This window comes from Typopeltis vanoorti, chromosome 10, assembly GCF_054136105.1.
Source record: "Typopeltis vanoorti isolate ZY-2024b chromosome 10, IOZ_Tvanoo_1.0, whole genome shotgun sequence".
NCBI classification, from domain to species: domain Eukaryota; kingdom Metazoa; phylum Arthropoda; class Arachnida; order Uropygi; family Thelyphonidae; genus Typopeltis; species Typopeltis vanoorti.
The window spans coordinates 119,915,824-119,933,568 of record NC_143558.1 but is presented as its reverse complement, the minus strand read 5'-3'; the positions used below and the strand labels follow the sequence as shown (position 1 = coordinate 119,933,568).

The 17,745-nt window shown below is 34.8% G+C and overlaps 1 protein-coding gene across 1 annotated transcript in view; it reads right to left on the bottom strand.

The window, feature by feature from the left end:
* The window catches only part of Dhc64C (dynein heavy chain, cytoplasmic), a 1,087,706-nt gene that overhangs the window by 1,011,913 nt on the left and 58,048 nt on the right, over positions 1–17,745 (bottom strand). Inside the window, exon 4 of the mRNA XM_090398628.1 lies at positions 6,885–7,140. Within this exon, the coding sequence (XP_090254754.1) occupies positions 6,885–7,140 (256 nt within the window). The remainder of the gene's footprint in view (positions 1–6,884; positions 7,141–17,745) is intronic.

Sequence of the window (17,745 nt, the reverse complement as noted above, 5' to 3'; positions counted from 1 at the left end):
TCTTCAAGTTATACCATGCAGCCACTATAAAATTTTTAGACCCATTTCTAATCCAATACCTATTCCAGTTGCAATTACATATTTCAAGTTTTGATGGGTTTTTTTTCCTACCTCAAGTATTGACAGGCTCCTGATTGCATTTTCCTCAAATACTATCTGTAACAGCTCTGTCAATTATTGTTTTATTTACAATCTTTCAAAAGTAATTACACCAAACAACTAGAATATCTTTATCTTCAGTTTTTCATTTCAACTATATCATGTCATTTCTAAACTTTTTTCTCTTGATAGCTCTAGAGCATATTACTACCTTCCTTATGTTAATGTTTTATTTCTTACTGAATTCTTCCCATGACTTGTTTAGCTACTTTTACACACTGCTTTACTTTTACATTTTTCTCTATTCTCTCAGAGCTCAAGCAAACTTACTCAAAAAATCGTGCTTAGATATTTTTACGTCTGCTTCTAACTTCCACTACCATGAAGTAGTTTTGATTTTTCTTTCTTTGCAGACAGCTTGACCACAAACCTTTCTTAGCTGAGTCAAACCAGCCTTCTACAGTCTGTCTTCAAGTGTCCAAGATTTGGTTCTTATCTGAACATACATCTACAGTTCACCTCTGAAAACTGTAGAACTGATTCTTTTTAACCTCTGTATTGGCCAAAGTGGATCAAACACAAACCATCTTACCAACTTCAGGATGAAAACAAAAGCAGTGTCTTCTTTCATCCCCTAATTATCCTACTCCATTATTAATCCCTTAGAGCAAGTTTCCCCAAACTTTCAGTGTGGGGGAGAAACACTTTTAAAATTTTAGAGACACTTTTACACACCTCCCTCAGGTAAAGGCAATTTGGGAAGTGTAATATTTCATTCAAAGATGAAAAATTAAAAAAGATATTTTAAAAAGATATATTCAATATATCTTTTTAAATATATGCATTTTATATATTTGTCTGAAAGATTAATATATGCATATTAATCTTTCAGAGTAATTACCCCCAACCATCTAAAATATTGACTTTGACTAGTTTTTAACATTTTCCTTATAATGAATTACAAACATGTCAAACTTTTCAATTATTAAATATATTTTTTTAATGATAAAGCAGGAAGATTTAAGGAGACAAAAGAAACATTTTGTTGGGAAATAGTTTGGTGAAATCCAGTTCTATGTTTATTTTAAAATATAAAAATTTAGCAAAGAGTTTTGACCATGTTGACTATTTGAATTTAAATTTTTCATGCAAACGGTTTGAACCATGATCATGCCATTAGCCAAATGCAAGCCTAACTGAGGTCACTCGATACACGTGAAGATTTTAAAAAATGTGTTTAGATTTTTAGTCATAGAAAAGTTAATTATATTTAAAAAAATAAAATCAGAATTTAAAGAAGAGCCTTATATCCCATAAACACCTTTTGTATACCTCTGGGGATACATGTGCCACACTTGGGGATACACTGCCTTACATTTAGCATCATTAACAGATTTCTGACCTTTGAAACTACTTGAGTTACAGTGAACTGTTTTCTTGGAATTTACTGTATCAGAAATTATTTTAATATTTTTACATTTTCCTTAAAATTTTCTAAAATGTTTGCAAGAAATATACAAAAAATGAATTTCACATGTGGAAAAATAAAATTACGAAAGTCTATTTCAAAATAAATGTTAGCAATAAATTCAATACTAGTAAATACCAAAATTTAATCTCAGCTCTTCACTTTATGCAGATGATCTTATACTTCTAAATAAATCCCATGCAAGTCAGCATGATTCCCTGACTAAACTGAATAACTAGTGTGATAAATTTGGTATGAAAATTAACTATAAAAGGTTAGTGAAAATAGGAAGAAACATTGAAAACATCAACTTTATCCTGAAAGGGAACCTATAGAACAAGTAACACATTTCAGCTATTTTGACATAATTTTTAGTGAAGATGGCAAATTAAATATGGAAACAGACAACATGATTAGTAAAACTGGTATAGTAGGAAGTCGGCTGAATAAATTTATATGGATAAGAAAGAAATTAACCAAAACACCGTACTAGCAGTATACAAAATAGTGTTCATACCAGTTTTCAATTATGGATCTGAGAGCTGGGTTAGAAATAAAACACTTGATCAAAGACCAGAGACCACAGATAAAGTTCTAGAAAAGATTAGCAGAGTAGCATTATCATATTAAAAATGAGGATATTATGAAACAGCTGAACATCGTTAGCATTCAGGAATGTGTGAGTAGAGCTAACATGTATGGTTACTTAAACAGAATGGGAGAGGAAAGATTAGTAAAACAAGTTCTTTGCCATGTTGGTAGTTAAGACCCAGAGGAAGACCAAGGTCTAGGTGAATAGATATAGTAAAAAGTACCTTAGAAGACAGAAATACAGGATCTGATAATATTGGAGTCTTGACAGATAACAGATTAATTTGAAGGAAAATCAATGATCGAAAGTTAGCAATGATACAATTCTCATGTAGTACTATCATAATATCCTGTATACCCTTCTGAGTATCATCATCAGAAATTTATGGAAGACAATGATACTTCCATTTTTCATTCTTCAAATCAGTCCAGTAAAATTTGTTTTCATTTTCATGAAAATATTCATCAATTTCCTGATATGTACCTTCAAGGGTGTACAGAATACAATGACAGAACTACATGATTATTTTACATTACTAATCTCAGAACCTATGAACATCTGACACTGATGCCATCTATTCACTCCCAAATTTTTCTTAGAATTCTCATCTGTGGTTTTTAATCTTTGATTATGTGTTTTATTTCTAACCCAGCTCTCAGATCCATAACTTAAAACTCATTTGAACACAAGTGTTCAAATAAGTTCAACTGATTCAGATTGGGACTTCCAGATGGCCAACCAGATGGTGATATGTGGTCAGGCACATTTGCTCCAATCATTATGTGGTCCTTGACTTGTGTGCTGGAAGGTCCAATGCCTACTGTGAAGCAAGGTATTCTTCATGGGCCATATCACAGGTTCCAGCACTATGGCAGAGGGTTTTGATTGATGCAGGGTGATGACCTCTCTTAAACCTAGGTGCTATGGCATGTGCTGTGTGACCATCTGGGGCATATACCTGATCACTTTGGCAGTTAAACAACTCTTCAATGATGAAAATCTTCTGTGAAGAGGATCTCTGTCTATTGTTTGTGTATGCTGTCAGAGAAGTGCCTTTGATTTTATTACCCTCTGCTGCATAAGTTACGGTGTTAAGAGGTGTCCAGTAGAACGACAGGAACAGGCTCTCACCCCCATGTCATCACTTAGTATGTGTGACCTCATTTATCTCACGTCAGTTTCAGTATTCTCACAGGATTATGGCAGAAGTGTGCCTTCACAGCCCTCAGAAGCTGCTGCCTCCTGACACAGCATAGTCGTTCTTTGGTGGTCAGATATGTCTTCTGTATCATTCTAACAATTAATAGTCTGATACACAAAACATCCTGTTGATCCCAAGTGTTTTTAGCATGTTGAAAATAACAGTGACAGCCTTCCAACCTTGTGATATTACAGATACATTCTCCCCACTGCATGTTAAGCTAGACAACTCTCTCTCTACTGATAAACACACAAATGTTGGCTGCCCATGTTCCACTAATTGAACCAGGCTCATGAAATTCTGTGGGCAGCATGGGGGGTGTGCAGAGGTTGCAATAGTATTTATCAAGACCATGTAGAAATGTAATTTGAACAATTTTTTTTTCTTAAGTAATATTTAATAAAGTAATTCTTTATTAAATTATATAATATTTAATAAAGTAATAAATTCTTCTGAAATAAAGTAATATTTCAGAAGAACTTCAACCTTTGATTTTAACTTAAAAATGTAACTGATGATTTTTTCAGAATGATCATTTATGTGACAGTATGCATTTTTTTAAGTGCCGCAAGTATGGAGGGTGAAAGTGTTAAGCACATCATACAATGATTAATTTAAAACTGATTTTGAGATATTTCACTAACACCCCTCTGCACTAGAAAACTGAGTTACTTTGTCTAATTTACTACTGGTCTAAAATTTTTCGCAGGGAGCATTTCCCATTTAAGTAACAAAAACCAATTTAGTTTATCCTCTCAAGTCAAGAAGTAATAATACTACTACCATGTCTACTGAAGCAAGTGCTTCTGAAACTGAACTCTTTGCTAGTCAGTTATTCCAGTCACTACCTTCATTTTCTTCAGCCTGACATCAGTTGTTTTAGGAAATAGATCCATAATAGCTTCTGTAGTATCAATGGGTAAAGTGCATTATTTGGATCTATTAGAAGACCTGGTATCTTTTCATTAAATAAGTTTAATTGGCCTATGTTTGCTAACTTCATCAGATGGTCTTTTCTGGGTTTGTTTATTGGTATAATTTAATGGTAAAGGAGAGCATCCTTTGTTGAAGCATTCATTGCAGTTTCAATAAATCAGTGAATTTAATTAAATTCTATCAACAGTTATCCCATCTTTACTATATGTTTTCTCGAGTCCACTGATTTTAATATCGAAAGGATTTCATTGGGTCATCATTAGGAGTGCAAGGTGGTTCACATTCTTTGAACTACCTCTGTTAATTCATCAGGAATACACTTGATCATGATTACAATTCTGCTATTTTTAATGTAACAGCCATGTTCTGTTAAGATAGGGTGCTTAGTTATTTTTGCCTGCATATTATGTATAAAATTCCAAAGATCAGATGCAGTCAAAACATTAATTTTTCCACGTTCACTGGTACTGAGGTACTAATTTTCCTGTAGTCACTATGTATTGAGTATTTGATAGCAGTTTTTCTTTTCTTTCTCAACAAAAAATTTCTCATATTGCTTTCTTACTCTAGCTAAGTTAAGTAACAAATCAGTTTTCTCAAATTCAAATGTTGTAGTGCCCATCATCTTTATTTCTTCCCAGTTAAAATCATAATTGTGTAATATTTATTTTTGTTAATATATTTCTTTAAAGAACAGAACTATACACAAATATAATTGTGTTTATGCACATTAATAAGTGTGTGTGTGTGTGTGTGTGTGTGTGTGTGTGTGTGTGTGTGTGTGTGTGTGTGTGTGTGTGTGTGTGTGTGTGTGTGTGTGTGTGTGTGTGTGTGCACTCACACTATATACACATGTAAAATCAAACCAAACAAATAAAAAATACATCTGTTGAAGCATACCATTTGATTTTTAAGACCATGGATTTAATAAACATTTATACAAATCGTCTACTAGTTTCGCTAGCTGTAACTGTCTAGCTTTGTCAAGACGAGAAAAGTCTTGACAAAACTAGAGAGTTACAGCTAGCGAAACTAGTAGACGATTTGTATAAATGTTTATTAAATCCATGGTCTTAAAAATCAAATAGTGTGTCAATTTTAATGAAAAGGACCAAATAACTTTCAAATACATCTGTGTGTGAAAAAAAATTTATGAATTTTTTTGTACTTAAATTTTAAATAACACCTATATGAAGGTCAAAGAATGTCCATAGCTCAGTTGGTATAGACAAACTCTTTGGTTGGAAAGACCAAGGTCCAAATTGTGTGTGATCTGAAGTATTTTTATTGGGTTTCTTCGATCAAATGAAGAGTTAGCTGGTCTTACATGGAGGTAGAAGATTTTTCTCCCAGAAACTAGAGTTTTGTCCTTCAGAGCAGGCAAACCAGCCCCATGAAGACAGTTCTGAAGACATAAAATACTTACTCCTAGAGGGATGCAGCAGAGGAGTGGCAAGCTACCTGCATTAAATTGTCTAAAAGCTCTAATCAGGAGACTCAACCCATCTTGGATAAGGAGTGGATGTTAGGTCAAAACATGCTAGTCTCCTTAGGTCAAAGCAAAATTACATGAATTGATTTGCAACTATTTCTAAAATTAGCTGAATGAAACAAGCACCCCTAATTTCATGAAGGTAAGTGACCACAATGTAGAGTTAAAGCATATCACTAGAAATTTCAGCATCTATCAGCTTAAAGACTACTCGGAAAAATTAATGAAATAGTAAATAAACAATCACAGTTTGGATCTTGAAATTATTTCCCTGTAGGATTAAGTAAAATCTATAAACTGGGAGAGGGGTGGGGGAGTATTATACAAAAAGACCTGCTGCTCCTCTTATAGTTCCTTATATGATTATTAACAATCCCAATCTCACTTTTTTTGACTGTGATGAACCTGATTTTAGTCCATGTGTAAGTCATGTAGTCACAAACAATCCTTTAAAGGTTACTCTCAACTAAGCTACAGAGACCCCACAAAACATACTTAAATCCAGAACTAAAAATGTTTTCCATTCAGTAAACAAATCCATAATAGCATGCCCTTTCAGATTAAGTCATATCATGTTCTTACCTCATAGGATCCAAATTACTTCACAAGATCAATTAATAATTAATTAATAAACTTCACAATTAATAAACTTAAGTATCAACATTATTGTACTGATAAATTCCTATCTTCTCCCTAACTTACTTTTTCTCCTCTTCTCTATTAACTCCCCCCCCCCACCCTTTTACTTGATCCTTCCTACTAACAGTCAACTAACAATGATAAGCAACATATTTTCAGCAGCAGCCACAGAAATTAGCCACAAGTGAATATACATTCCTTTATTAGTCCCAACTAAATTACATGCTTAGGTATACTACACCAAAAGAAAATAGCTTGGTTTAGCTAAAGTTCATCTAAGTATAGTAGCATGCAAGAACTTTAGTTATACTTGAAAAAGTGTTATGCATTTATGAATAATCATTTGTATAAAAAGGGTAGCATGAGCCTGCTGCCCTAAATACATGTAAATTAAGTTTTAAACAAAGACACTTTAAAATAAGCATCATATATTCAAATATTTTCAAAATATATGTACCTTTTGTATTTCTCTTATCCACCGATTTACACCATTTTGTAGCTGATTAAGGAAAGTTGAATCTTCCACTCTATCTCCGAAGTCATTTACTGTGGCTTTTCTAACTTCCTCAGCACATTTTTTTATTGTGGAAGCCACTATTGGATGTACAGGTAATGTAATTTCAGGTATATCAATATTCTGTTGAAGATGAAGAAGTCCCATTTCCAATTCTGCAATTTTTTTTTCCACAGTTGGAGCCATTTTATCGCCATCTCTATTGTATAAATACATTAAAAGTATTTTCCATTACAAATACAAATTATATTCACTAAACTTTTTATGATATAAAGTTACCGATCAATTTGGATATGAATATATAAAATATATTCATATATAAATATGAATTTATATGAAGTTATTTTATTTATTTATTTTTTCTGTGTGTGTATATATTATATATATATATATATATACATACATATATACACACACACATTATTTTTTTTAATCTAGTCTAGAAACTCATCTCCAGATACAAAATACATAACATTTCAAGCCACTTCAGGCTTCCAATAAGTAGTGCAGTGAATCTTGTGCTGAGTGATGACATTCATCTTCTACCTCAAGACAATGAAAAAATTACATACCCATGGAGGGATTCAAATCTGCATCTTGTTGGATGGAAAGCAGGTTCAATAACCTGGTCATTGAATTCAACCAATCAGGCCAACAGCATTTTCACCACTGGTTTAACTGTATATCATTTTGTTCCATGCACATACATTAACTCCACTCTAGTTGGACAGAATTCAATAAACTGATATTTGGGATATTAATCTAAAACTGGTTAAACCAACTCAATTCAGTTTAAATTGAACCAAATTTAGCACCATATTTACAGGTACAGTACCAAAATGACTGATCTGGTAAAGTTCAATACTAGAAATTAACTGATACTGTAGCACTGGTATAATACCACATAAGTTAAAAAAAATTATTAATTCAAGGCATTCAAACATAAGGTAGGAAACTTTTTTTTTCACAGATTGCTTCACATATTTATTAAAATTAGATAAACAGCCTAAATTATCTTTAATATAATGAGCCTGTTGACTCCATCTTATCACAATAATAATTAGAAACTATTTCAATAAAAAAAATTAAAACAAACAATTAACTTTTCCCATTAAATTTTTCAAGTTCCCTTAACTTCTATGAATCCCATTCATAAAAGGCTATAAATGTGAACCTATCATACATTAATACCATAGATGAATTAAGAAATAATCAAGAAACCTCAATCTAGAGATGGAACTTCAGGCCCCTAATATGCAGGGTGGTGGTCTCACAGCACAAAATCACAGCAGGAAAATCTCTATAAGACACATGACTTTAGGATCATCTTTGAGCTCTTGGTTTAAATATTCTATCAATGGGCTCACCTCTATCCCCTCCCATCAATATATGTATGGAAAATTTTGAGAAAGAAGATAGCACACACTACCCTAAAGCCACATGTCTGGTGGAGATGTGTTGATATCTTTATTACATGGAAACACAAGGAGAATTTGAAGATTTTCTTCATTTCCTGAATAACTGCCATCTGAAAATCAAATTCACATCAGAAATAGAAAAGAGTGGTAAATTACTATTTCTAGATATTTTTGTCAACAAAAACATCACTGACGGATTAACATTAGAAGTTTACAGAAAACAAACCCACAAACAGATAAACATGCAAGCACTTTCCATCACCATCAACAAATATGAGGTATCATCAAAACCTTAAAAATAGAGCTTTAAATATATCTAAAAATGATTAAATTAAATAAACTATAAGAACTTCAGATCCTATTTCGTCAGTTTTTCCAAAATGGCAACTCAAAAAAATAAACTTTTAATAAAGAAGCTTGTTTTTCCAATGAACCATCCCATGATGACCCAGAAATTAATTACAAAGGCAGGGTAACCTTACCATACATTGACAACATATTAAGAAAAATAACCCAAATATTACAATCAGTCATAGAAAGTCCTTAAAACCAGATAACACCTTACAAAATTTCCTACATTCCCCTAAAGACAATGATTCCATTTTACAAAACATCATGGACTATACAAGATTCTTATTCTTCTGGAAAGGTGTATATAGATAAAACAGGGAAAAGTTTCAAAAACATGGTATGAACGTAAATTCAAGGAAGCCTGTGAGATTCTTATCAACCACCCTAATCTTAACAATAACGATGTAAATGTAAATAAAATGTATATATGTAAATAAAATGTAAGCAATATTAAAAATCAAGAAAGAAGAAAACAAGCAAACTAGTACCCTTTCTCACAGAAGGTGACACGGTAAATTGGCAAGCTTCCTCCATGCCTTATGTAGAAGAGAATCTCGTCAGGTAGTTCATGAAATCTTCTGAGGTCATTTGCTTGCAAGCACACTAAATAGAAGCCTAGGACCAGTACTTCATGACATCAGGAAGTCATGAATTAGTATATGCAACATTCATGACTATGCCAGCAATCACATACAGATTGTACACAACAATGTATAGACACTCAACACAATTTAATGGAATAACTACAACAGCACAAATAAATAACTGAGTAGCATGTTTGATTGTTTCAATATTATCTCTGTCACACACAAGAAACAATAAATGGAAGAAATAAAATTAGGCTATATAAAGATTCCATTTCTTCCATTTGTTACATTTATTATTACAAGTAACAAGTTATTCCTGAAGATGTCTCTGTGACAGATGAAATATTTAAATGATTAAACCTGCTTTTTAATTATTTCTCTTTGTGCTGTAGTTATTCCATTAAATTGTATTTAGTATAACTCAGTGCCAAAGCCTAAATGTTTCTTGTATGTTCAGAGACACACAACACTTTATAAACATAATCAAAGACATTAGATTACAAAAAGATGATTTTTTATATGAAGTTATTTTATTTTTTTATATTTTTTTCTGTATATTATCCACAGAAAGTTGTCAACAAGCAGCACACCTAAGGATTTTTTTATTTTATATATATATATACACACACATTATTTTTTTTTAATCTAGTCTAGAAACTCATCTCCAGATACAAAATACATAACATTTCAAGCCACTTCAGGCTTCCAATAAGTAGTGCAGTGAATCTTGTGCTGAGTGATGACATTCATCTTCTACCTCAAGACAATCAAAAAATTACATACCCATGGAGGGATTCAAATCTGCAGCTTGTTGGACTTGTGCAGTTTGACATCTCTGTCCCTTTATGAATGTCACAATCCTTCTTTTACACAAATTCTCTCCAGATATCACGGCGCTCTTTGCGTATATATTACGTTCTGGTTATTTTGTGTGGCAAAACACTTTCTACCTACAAAAAAAAAGGCACAGCCATGGGCTCGCCATCCCCCCCCCCATTGCTAACTTTTATATGGAATGTTTTGAGCAACATGCTCTAGATTCCTCTCCTTTAAAACCCAAAGTCTGGCTTAGTTACATTGACAATGTTTTTGCTATCTGGCCCCATGGCCGCCAGACATTAGACACCTTCCTCAGCCACTTAAACAAACAACGCAAACAGTTCACAATTGAGATTGAAAAGCAGAACACACTTCCATTTCTAGATCACTTGTCACACATCTTCCTTCTGGCAGTCTTTCCTTCACTGTTTACTGGAAACCAACACATGCTGGCCAATATATACACAAACTTAAATAAAATAAATTAAAATAGTTATTTATAACACGGTTGTAATGTCCATAATTTCTAAAATGGTCACCTGATGATAAGTCACAACCTTAATAACCCCCTTCTGACTCTTTGATCTCAAGTTCTTTCTTTACATTACTGCTTGAGAAAGGTCTCACAACAGCTCAAATTATACTTCATTCTTATGAACTGTCACTACTACCTGATCGATATTCAGATAATTTATGTCACCAATAATTATTGTTTAGCACCCATCAAGGTAATCGGATGCACTTCATTGTCACCAGCAAATAAACTGTGAGTTCTGTCGTAAACAAATCTTCAGATTTATAATAATGTTCACTTTCATTCATATTATCATCACATTTGTACACCTTAGATGAACTTACTCATCCTCACCATTTTTCCCATGATCTGTTTCCCCTGAATGAATTATATCTTACTGCAATAAATTTCTCCTAATGTCAAATCCATTTTTAAGTGCAAGCTATTTCTCTTATATAAGTTTTTTCTACCTCAAACAAATATACTCCATGCATCCTAATATTATCATCTATTTCTTATACAAACTCTGGTAACTCAAATCATTTGCTATCACAGTAACAGATCATTTTCAGTCTCGCTCTTAAAATGAAGAAAGTAAATCTAAATGCTTACACACTTGCATTCACTTTCCTTGTATTGTTCAAAAATTGAATAAGTATGACCAAAGGCAATTTCCCATCCTGTTACAACTAAAACTTTTTTTTTAATAAGCTGGATTTTTAACTTAACACAAAACTATTTCCTGCTGATGGAAATTGAACTTTTAGCTGCTAGTCGTCTTAAAAAGCATTTAACCAAATTCAATAATGACCATGAGAAATTTGATAGGAAAATCAAAGAAAACTATTAAAATAAGCAGAAATACAAATCAATTGCAATTCTAGCTATTTAGACACTGTGCTTAGCAAAAATAATGATATGAATATGGTTATTTTCAATATGAAAATATATAGAGTAGATTCCAGTTAATTGGGACTATAGAGCATTAAACAACTGCCCCAATTGAGTGAAGTTTCATCTCAATAGTTAAAAAAACTAACATATCACTGAGCAACAAATCATTTATTCAAATCAATTATAATAGCCAATTATGTGGATATTTAAATTTCCCTCATTGTCAATATCAACAAAGAATGACCTGCTCTCCTTAAAGTCCTTCACTATAATCCAATTTAAAATCATGACGATCCAGCTTCTTAGATGGCTCCTCTGACCTCTTTAACACTGGACCACTGATGCATGTGCCTCATCCAGTTATAATGGAAAACGACTAATTCAGAATGTCCATCAGAATCCTTACCTTCATGCGACTGTTTTTGGGATGTTCCCCGTTTTCCATTGCATGTCCACTCTTCTTGCATTTTATCTTGCTGTTGTATCAAGTGAGCAACAATAGATTTTGGTACTCTGGTTATCTCCACCGTATTGGGAGAATGATCTTTGATTTGGTCTAGTAAGCCAATTTTTTTAGCTAGTGACAAATCTTTACATGGCATCTTGGTAAGGTTCCAAAAGTCCATAAAATTAAAAGCAAAATTATCCAAAAACAGAGCACTGAAAAATCTCTACACTTTTCTCATTAGACAGTGGTTCAGCATGAAAGATGCCAAGTGAATGCAACTAGTTAGAAACTATTCCCCTTTAGAAGGTAATAATATGTTGTATAACCAAAGTAAGTGAGAAGAATGACGAGTCATTTACATGTAGATCCATCTTAAATAGGACAAAGTTGGCGAGTCATTTACTAGCTGTACTTCACACAGCATTGCCTTTGCTCTCCTTGCGCAAATAATCCTTAAACCATCGACGATTTACAAGTGATTACCTCAGAAGGATAATTGTAAGTGCTGCAGTCTCCTGTCCCAAATAAGCAAAGAAAACTATGACAATTTTCTCCATTTGTTTTTGTTCTATGATTTCTCCCACATAAATCGCTGCTCAGATTCTACTGCATATGAAAATTTTTCGACCAACCAAGTGGTCAACCAACCTCTAAAATATTTTTAGAGGTTGGTTGATCAGCCTATAGTACGTTAGTACTGTATATGAGCAGTGGGTTGGGAAAGGAGAAACTTGTTTACATTTGATTTAAAATGTCTGCATATTGTATTCCTTGGGAAATACATCAGGAGAAAGACTATTCCACAGTACAGTATTTGCAGGGATGAAGGAGGAGGAAAAGAAACTTGTTCTGTAGATTTCAAGGTGTACTGTGAAAGGGTGTTGGGCGACAACTGTATGTGTTCCAATGGACTTAGTACTTATAAGTGAGGGAATTATTAATGCTATTTTAGATGAACATTTGCCATGGAAATATTTGTAGAAAATACAATTCACAGAGATCAAATGTCTATGTGAAAGTGAGTTGGTAAGAGATAGGTCATTTATCAACCTAATTGCTCTCCTCTGTATTGAGTCAAGCATTTTGAGGGAGCTTTTAGGAGCCCCACTCCAAATGTGAGAGCAGTAATCATAGCTGGGGGGATTTGTTATTTGTATAAGGTTAACAGCTGTTTAGAGGTGAAGTAACATCTTGAGTGAAAGAGAAATCCTAGTGTTTTAGAAGCTGAAGATGCAATGGTTGTGATGTATTTATGCCAGGAGGGACTTGATGTCAGGGTGATTCCAAGAAGATAAATCTCAGATTGTCTGGATATTTGGGTATTGTCAAAAAGAATACTGGGAAAAAATGGTTATTTTTTTTTTACTAGAAATGGAACAGAAGTACGTTTTATTAGCATTAAAATTTATGAAGTTAAAATTTATCTGAGCCCTACTGAAGGATGACTTGGAGGCTAGAATTGAGGACAGTGGTGTTGGAAGTTTATTTTTCACTTGGTTAGACTATAATAAATTTAGTTTAATCCTCTATCCAAGTGTAAGCAAACAAAGTTTGCGCCTGAAAATATCTTAAGGACTGGGGTAAGGTAGTGCAACACCAGACAACTCCGAACAAAGGTGGACCAAGCTCTCATCACTCCTTGTCTCAGTATCTCTCATAATGCAAAGCACATCTCCTTGCGGACATGTATACTGCTATTCATTAAGGGAAGGGCCACTACCCAGACTGGTTTCAACCTTTATTGAAGTCTCATCAGTGGGAGGCATACCCAAACATGGCGATACTAAGGCAGAAGCAATAGGAAAGGTCATATTTACCTATAGGAGTTGCCAACAGGTGTACCACCTTATTATTGAATTACTCTGGATTTAGAGAAAGATGTTGGAGATAGTCTACAAGGAGATGTGCTTTGCATTATGGAAGATACTGAGACAAGGAGTGATGAGAGCTTGGTCCACCTTTGCACAGAATTGCCTATTGTTGGACTACCTTACCCCAGGTCTCGAAGATATTTTCAGGTGCAAACTTTGTTTGCTTACACTTGGATAAAGGATTAAACTAAATTTATTATAGTCTAACTAAGTGAAAAATAAACTTCCAATATCTTTCTCTATATCCAGAGTAATTCAATAATAAGCTGGTACACCTGTCGGCAACTCCTATAGGTAAATATGACCTTTCCTATTGCTTCTGCCTTAGCATCTCCACGTTTGGGTCTTCCTCCCACTGAACCTCAACCTACTCACTGATGAGACCCCAGTGAGGGTTGAAACCAGTGCAGGGCAAATCTGGCTCTGAGAGGCTCTGCTTGGAGGTAGATTTTTGCCTGTCTCTGAGTGAGGCCACTGCTGAGATTTATGGCTCTGCTTGGTGGTGGGGGCGAGCCTGCCACTGGGTAGAGCCAATGCTGAGAAAGTTCTCAGTGATGGGGTAAGCCTGTCAGAGTGGAACAACGCTGAGTTGGGCGATCCTTCGGGATCGTCTTATTTTTAGAGCCCGCTTCACCTATACAAAGGTTGAAACCGGTCTGGGTAGTGGCCCTTCCCTTAATGCATAGCAGCATACATGTCCACAAGGAGATGTGCTTTGCATTATAGGAGATACTGAGACAAGGAGTGATGAGAGCTTGGTCCACCTTTGCTCATAGTTGCCTGGTGTTGCACTACCTTACCCCAGTCCTGAAGATATTTTCAGGAGCAAACTTTGTTTGCTTTCACTTGGATAAAGGATTAAACTAAATTTATTATAGTCTAACCAAGTGAAAAATAAACTTCCAACATCTTTCTCTAAATCCAGAGTAATTCAATAATAAGGTGGTGCACCTGTTGGCAACTCCTATAGGTAAATATGACCTCTCCTCTTCTGCCTTAGTATCTCCACATTTGGGTCTGCCTCTCACTGATGAGACCTCAATGAAGGTTGAAACCGGTCTGGATAGTGACCCTTCCTTAATGCACAGCAGTATACATGTCTGCAAGGAGATGTGCTTTGCATTATGGGAGATACTGAGACAAGGAGTGATAAGAGCTTGGTCCACCTTTGCTCAGAGTTGCACTACCTTACCCCCAGTCCTGAAGATATTTTCAGGTGCAAACTTTGTTTGCTTACACTTGGATAAAGGATTAAACTAAATTTATTATGAGGGCAGTGGTGGTTGATGTTCTGTAGGTTGAAGTGAGTTGTGTAGAGCAGGGTTTCCCAAACTGTGTTCCACGGAAGGTGAATAAGTTTTCCGCGAGAAGTTCTCCTGGAATTTGTCATTTTAGTTTTCTAAGCATTTTTCATGAATAAATATATTATAGTGGAAATATGCTGAGGAGAATAATATTCGTGAATATGTCGAAAAGCTCAGACCCAGAACGCCTAATAACATCTGTGTATCATTAATTTTCACACATTGAAACCTTTCAACATTAGGGAAAGGAAATACTGCTGTTTATGACCGGTCATAAAAATTGTCTGCAAGCGAACTATAATGATGGGCTACGTATCCTCTGTTCTCAAAACTGAAGGAAATGACATCTGTGTAGCAAATGTCAGTGACCAAGCGGGATATTTTTAAACATGGAAATATTCATGAATTATCATTAATTTTCACACACTGAAATCTTTCAGCAATCGAGAAAGAGAATACCGCTGTTTATGACCAATCATAAAAATTGCCTGCAAATCAATTACAACAATGGGCAGCATTGTTGTAATTGACTTGCAGGCAATTAATTGGTAATTGAGCGTATCCTCTGTTCTCAAAACTGAAAGAAATAACATCTGTGTTGCAAATGTTAGTGATCAATCAGCAAGGAAGTATAAAGAAAATTTTTCAACTAAAATTGAAGATCTGTGGTCTGTATCCAGTTCTCAAATCTAGTAATACTGAATGCTTTCTTCGCAAGTTCGTATTGTAGGGTGAAAGTTTCAAAACCATAGTGCCATGATTTTGTAAAAGTAATAGGCCTGCAGATTTAAATTTTAATATGAATAAGAGACAAGGGACCTTGTTTAATTTTGGTATTAAGAAATCTCTTATTGAAGGTGTTTGTGATGCAATAGATAGTGAATCATCCACCACCAGCCTACAAAGCGATCTCCAGGATGTACAAAAGGAGGGGGAAACTACCAGCACACAGGAGAAAAAGTCTGCATTCACTCGTTAGTACTAATAATAATATAAATTTTTGGTGATCAAAATGGGATGTGTCAATGAAAATCAGCACAAATTAATTTAATGATGTTTATGTTTAATTAATTAATAATCAATTAATAATAAATCAGCTAAATTAACAATTCATTATTAATTAATACATTACAAAATAACCAAGGTGTTCCGTGAAAATTTCAGGATTTGTGAAGTGTTCTGTCGTAGGAAAAGTTTGGGAAACGCTGGTGTAGAGTAAGGTTTGTCAAATGAAAGGGAGGAGTGCAATGTGTTGTCATCTGCAAAACTGTGTATTGGGTTGGAGGTCAACTGAAGTAGGTCACTGATATACAGAAGGAAGAGGGTTGGTGAGAGAACAACACCTTGTGGAACCCCAGCATTAGTTGAATGGTGAGAGGATAGGGAACTGTCTACCATCACACATAATGTGTGTCCAGACAGAAAGCTGCCAATCCAACTGCAGAAGTCCTGACAGTCCAAATGATGGAAGTTTGCTTAGTAAGCCTTTGTGCCAGATGCAGTCAAACAGCTCTGGAGATATCAAGTGCAACCACTTGAGATTCGTCAAATTTCTCCATGGCATTTGTCCAGAGAAGGGTGATATGAGAGTAAATCTCCTGTTGACTGGCAGCGCCAGAATCCATACTGGTGGTCGCTTAATAGCCGAGTACCTTCAAGATAGTGTAGGAGTTGAGAATTGATGGTTTTTCTCCTTTAGATAGGACTGAGGTGAGTGAGATAGGGCAGTGATTTGACACCATTCTTAGGAATGGGTTGAATATAAGCCAATTTCCAGGGTTTGGAATATATACCACTTAAGTAAGAGAGTATGTACAAATGGCATAAGAAAAGAGTCAGTTCTGGTGCACAGACCTTCAGGACAATTAGAGGAATGCCATTAGGGACAGGAGATTTTTCAAGACAATTAGTTTCTGATCTCTTTCTGGTAAAATGATATAAGAGCATTATATGTTGGGTAGTTGGAATGACTGAGGGGCATTTACCATTGTCAGTTATTCATGCATTGGAGGCAAAGTGTGAAGCCAGGAGATTAGCTTTTTCTGTGGGTGCTGATGCAACAGAGCCATCTGGGTATGATAGGGATGGGAATAGTATAGGGCAAAAGTTACGACCAACTGCTTTAGCAAGAGACCAAAAGGCACGGCTGCCATTTGGGCAGGCTGCAAGTTTCCTGTTTTTTGCCCATTCCATATTCTGTTTTGGAAGCATCGATAGCTTTCTTGCATCAGTTTTGGGTTTCAGTATAAGCATTGAAGGTGGATGGAGTTCTTGATTTAAGCAAGTTGTGGTATGCTTGATTTTTCATTTATGCAGCCTTGGCACATCTTTTGGAGAACCAGGGTTTAGATAGGGGACTACAATTCAGAGAAGTGTGGGGAATAAATGTTTCCATGTCAATGAGGATTACTTTGGTGATACGTTCACTGCATATGTTTGGATTGGAAGATTGGAAACAATAGTCCAACCATGGGATTGAAGCATAGTAGTCTCAGAGGTTGTCCCACTTCCCACTGTTTAATGTCAAAATACTCATGTGGGAGTGACTGTGTAAGCATTGCTGCATGGAGAAGGAGATGAGCACCAGATTGTGGTCAA